The sequence below is a fragment of the Plectropomus leopardus genome, unplaced genomic scaffold (assembly GCF_008729295.1).
Source record: "Plectropomus leopardus isolate mb unplaced genomic scaffold, YSFRI_Pleo_2.0 unplaced_scaffold3668, whole genome shotgun sequence".
Lineage (NCBI taxonomy): Eukaryota > Metazoa > Chordata > Actinopteri > Perciformes > Serranidae > Plectropomus > Plectropomus leopardus.
This window is the reverse complement of record NW_024640107.1, coordinates 1-5,000: the sequence shown is the minus strand read 5'-3', so window position 1 is coordinate 5,000 and position 5,000 is coordinate 1. Positions and strand designations below refer to the sequence as shown.

The 5,000-nt window shown below is 49.3% G+C and overlaps 1 protein-coding gene across 1 annotated transcript in view; it reads left to right on the top strand.

The window, feature by feature from the left end:
• LOC121938870 overlaps positions 1-2,015 on the top strand; it is a gene marked incomplete at its 3' end in the record, with an annotated part of 2,032 nt that extends 17 nt beyond the window's left edge. Inside the window, exons 1-2 of the mRNA XM_042482025.1 lie at positions 1-770; positions 883-2,015. The exon at positions 1-770 is cut by the window's left edge and continues 17 nt beyond it. Coding sequence (XP_042337959.1) covers positions 914-2,015 — 1,102 coding nt within the window. The remainder of the gene's footprint in view (positions 771-882) is intronic.
• Positions 2,016-5,000: the final 2,985 nt, after the last annotated feature.

Below are 5,000 nucleotides of genomic sequence, written 5' to 3'. Positions count from 1 at the left end.
GTGTGGAGCGGAGTGTTCAGGGAGCGGAGGAGGGAGCGGGACCGCCGAGCCCCGTGTCGCGGTCAGCAGGCTCAGAGCCGGAGCAGAGGGAGCAGCGGGAGCAGCGGAGGGGAGGAGGGCCGGCCCGGGACCCCGACAGGAGCGTTTGAATCACAATAGAGGAGCCGGTGGTCGGAGAAAGGAGCCCGGAGGAGCTGCGCGGCGCTGCGGGGGATGTGCCTACACAATGGGAGACGACTCGCTGGCACCGTCCGGGACGCGGAGTAACGCTCTCCCGCGGGCTTGTTTGTCCTGATACCGGAGCAGGAGGAGCAGGAGGAGCAGGAGGACTCCCGGCGGCGAGCGCGTCTTCCTCTGAAGGTGTTTGTGCGCATCCGGGACTCCTCTCCGTGCCCCGGACTCAGCGGCGGATCCGGTTTGTTGCATTTGTTGCCAGTTTGGATTCCGCTGGGATGAAGGCGGAATGTGTTTCCTGCGTCAAAGTGCGCGCTGCGTACACATCTGGATGAGAGGAAAGTCGGCTAGCTTTTTGTTTTTTTAACCTTTTGTGGAGAAGTTTTGGATTTTCACCCCAAACAGTCTGCAGAAACAAGCCTCAGTTTCATCTAAAACAGGAATATAAAACCCTCAGTCTGCAGAAACAAGCCTCAGTTTCATCTAAAACAGGAATATTAAACCCTCAGTCTGCAGAAACAAGCCTCAGTTTCATCTAAAACAGGAATATTAAACCCTCAGTCTGCAGAAACAAGCCTCACTTTCATCTAAAAAAGGTAAAGAAAATCATCTTAAAATTGTTGTAGAAAACTTAGTCTGCAGAAAAATCCTCTTTTTTCATTTATTTCTGGATATAAAACAGCTGCAGATCATTTTTGGTTTATTAAGGTGTTTTTTGGGGCGCTGTGAAGGGTCAGTGATGTACCTGCTGGACAGCGCTGAGGCCGACAGGATGGAGCGCGGCACGCCTCAGAGGAAAACCGTCTACCGGATCTCCCTCACGCTGGTGAAGAGGGAGAGTTTAGATGGCGAGGATGGCGTGCGGCGGGCGGAGAACCCCAAAGCAGGCTCTTTGAGGCGTGAGGGCTCGGTGGAGGTGCAGAGGAGCGGCCTGCTGGAGCAGCTGAAGGAGGTGGAGGAGGAGTCGGAGTCGGCGTCTCACGGCTACATGAGGAACTTCCGGACGTTCAGCACGGGGCAGCTGGAGCTGGGGAGGCTCAAACTGGCCCGGAGGCTCCTGAAGGAAAAGGCCAGCAGCCCGGTGGCGGAGAGCGCGGCGAGTCCGGAAATGCAGGATTCAGACGGACTTAAGGAGGATATTCGCACTGAACAAACAGAGGAGAAGAAGAGGAGGCTCCAGAAGGCGCGGAGCGTGGAGGAGAGGAGCACTGACCCTCCTCTGAACGCTGATGGGAAAATGTCTCACTCCAGGAGCAACGGGAAGGTGGCCCCGTCCCCGGAGACGCCACCTCTGAAACGCCCGCCCGGCCTTCTGCGCCGCAGCTTCAGCTTCAGGCACTGGAGCGGCGGTGAGCTGCTGCGCCTGCGGGCGCTCTCCAAAGATAAACACCACAGCAGCTCAGGATGCATTGGCCACAACGCCGCGCAGGACGCCGCCGAGAAGGAGGCTCCCGCCGTGCCCCCAGCCCCCCGCCTCGACCCCACTAGGCAGAAAAGCAGGACGCTGGAGGTCGGCGCCGTCCTGAACAAGACGGACTCCATGTTGGAGCTGAGCCGCTGGGAGCGGGCGCGGGGCAACAAGAACCGGACGCTGGACAACAGTGACCTGCTGCGGCTGGCGGCCGAGAAGGACGGGGCGGGAGGGGGCTTCCTGCTGAGGGGAGGGGGAGGGCGCTCCAGCGAGCGGAGGCTGGTTCGCTTCTTCAGCGGGATCTTCTCCAGGAGGGACGGGGCGTCCACGCCGGCGGGGAGCCCCGGCACCAACCGGTCTCTGCGGCGGAGCAAGAGGGCGGTGCTGTCGCAGTCCAGCACGGAGAGCATGAACGGAGGGAGCACCGAAGGTAATGACATCTCATTTCCTGTCTGCTGACACCTGTTAGGGGTCGTGTGACCGGCAGGTCGGCGCGTCGAGTGTTTCTTCACCTGCAAAGATGGCGTTCAGTCACTGAGAGAGTTGATTTTATTTTGGTCTTTAGCAGCACGTAAACACGCTGTGGACCCTTGAAAGAAGCAGCTATAACATGTAATCCCTTAGAATTACATTTTAAGATAAAGCAAAGTGTACGTTAAAACCCCTTAAAATAAAGCAAAGTCTTTTTGTGCCCCCCGAAAATGAAGCAAAGCTACTTGTCCCCATAATCCCTTCATATGTCCCATATGTCCTTCATATGTCATATGACACAAAACCTACTGTTGGCTTCTTAAAATGACCCCTTAAAATAACCTCTTACAACAACATCTTAAAATGAAGCAAAGTCTTTGTGTAACCCCTTAAAATGTCTACTCAAAATGGTACAAAGTCTACTTGTGTCCCCTTAAAACAAAGCAAAGCAAAGTTTACTTGTTACTACCCGTTAAAATGAACCTTAAAACGATGCTAAGCCTACTTGCGCCCCCTTAAAATTGAGCAAAATCTACTTGTAATCCTCAAAATAATGTCAAGTGCACTTGGGACGTCTTAAATAATAGTTTTTTTTTTACCTTTTTACAATAACAAGAAAAGCCTTAAACCTTGGAAACATGTTTTTGTATTTTTGTCTCTAACCCCTGTCATTATCATATTGTGGCCTCCTTAGATTTTTGTTGGGGCCCTTTAAGGGGTCCCAAACCCCAGCTTGGGGCCCCCTGACTCTCTTTAACTCTTTAGCTCTCAGACTTTAACCACAGAGGCAGAAACAACATGTGATTTTAGAATGGGTAAAAAAAAGTGTGTGTGTGTGTGTGTGTGTGTGTGTGTGTGTGTGTGTGTGTGTGTTTGTTTTGGACAGCAGGGTGATGTTTGGTCGTGGCGGCGGCGGATCGTTTGTCTTTTCTTTCCTCTCAGTTTCTCGGCGTCTCAGTTTTAGAGTCAAAGTGAATTTTAAAAAAACTAACTGAAATAAGACGTCAGAAATGTCGTTTTTCGTCTCGTCTCGACACGAAAAGAGAAACACAATCACATTTTCCAGCAGAAACAGTCGACTGGACGGAGAGGACGGTTTCAGACAGCAGACGCGTTTGACTTTGAACGCGGAGGTCGAAACTCTTCTTCTCTCCTACGTGAACATGAAACAGAGGCGTTTTATCTGCAGCACAAACACATCGCTCAGCATCCTCTTTCCGCCGCAGGACGAGTGGAAAACATGACGGGACAGAGGAAGTGTCCGGGGCAGACGGACAGTTTGACCGTTTGTCCTCCAGATGTTGGACATTTGGACACCTCGGCGGACCTGAAATAGAAAGCGCTGTCTCAGGGCTCACTGAGGTTTTTGGGGATTTGCTGGTGTTACACTGACAGTTTAATCAGATTTAAGATTTTGACTCCAGTGGTGGAAGAAGCGCTGACGTTCTGCATTAACCCCTTAAAGCCTGAGCAGATGGGCTTGATGTCCCTCAAAAACAAGGAAAAAGCCTCACAGTTAAAAAAATGAGCACAGCAGAACCATCATGTAGGACACATAATCACGTTTAATGTCTTCGGGACACTTTACGAGCTTTTCGTCCTTCTTTTTTGGATAATTTTGGCTGCGTGCGTGCATATGTTTTGATGAAAATACACGCTGTCTCCACTGTTGCTGCTAATCACTCCTCTAGCTGAAGGTTTTTGGTGACCCCTCTTCAGACTGGGGGGTCCTCCAGGTCCCCTGATCCAGGTCTCTAAAGGTCCTGACAGGGAAAAGGGGGCTTTACATTTTTGGGATTCCTGGGAGGAGGTTGGCTGCAGGTCACATGACCCTCAGCGAGCTGACCGATAACAGCTAGTGGAAGGAAATGTGTTGTTTTTAGCAGATAGTGTGTGTTGGTTCTGGTGAGGCATGCTGGGAAATGAGGACGCTGTTCATGTTGTGAATGCTGATCATTTTTTGGTTGTTTATCTCATTATCGTGAAAGTGATCGCAAGAATGTCTTGGGAAAATTCCTAAAATTTGGCTCAAACATCCACTTGGATTCAACGATGAACTGATAAGATTTTGGTGGTCAAAGGTCAAGGTCACTGTGAACTTTTTTTTCATATTCTTTTTATCGGCATATTTAAGAACTCATTGAGTGAATGTTGTCAGATTTGGCACAAACGTCCACTTGACTCAAGGATGAACTGGTTAGATTTTCATGGTCAAAGGTTTCTGTGACCTTGTTTGTCTTTTTCTTTTGAACAGTACATCTCAAGAACACCTTGAGGGAATTTTTCCTCATGTAGACAAGGAAGAACTGAGTAGAGCTTGGTGGTCATCGGTCAGATTTCAAGGTCGCTATGACCTGGTTTGTCACACTCTCGTGAATGTGATATCTCGAGAGCTTTGAAGGAATGTCCTCAAATTTGGCACAAACGTCCATTTGGACTCAAGAATGACCTGGTTAGATTTTGGTTCTCAGAGGTCTTTGTGACCTTGTTTGTCTTAATCTTGTGAACGCAATATTTCATTGACACCTCAAGGGAATTTTTTCAAATTTGGCACAAATGGTCACTTGGACTCAGCAGATTAGATTTTAGTGGTCAAAGGTCACTGTACCTTTTCTTTTGTCTCAGTTTTGTGAATGAAGTATCTCAAAGACACCATGAAGGAATTACCTCAAATTTGGCACAAACGTCCTCTTGGACTCAGTGATGAACTGATAACAATTTAGTGCTCAAACGTCAACATGTTTCGAGTCATAACTTAAAAATTCATACATTAATTTTGACAAAATTTCAGCCAAATTTCTAAAAGGATAAAACGATGAAGTGATGACACCTCCAGGCCTCCACAGAGAGATACGCTTTTTTTTTGGTTGACTCTCAGACCAGTCTGTGAAAATGCTGTCGCTGCACATCTCACACACACACACACACACACACACACACACAC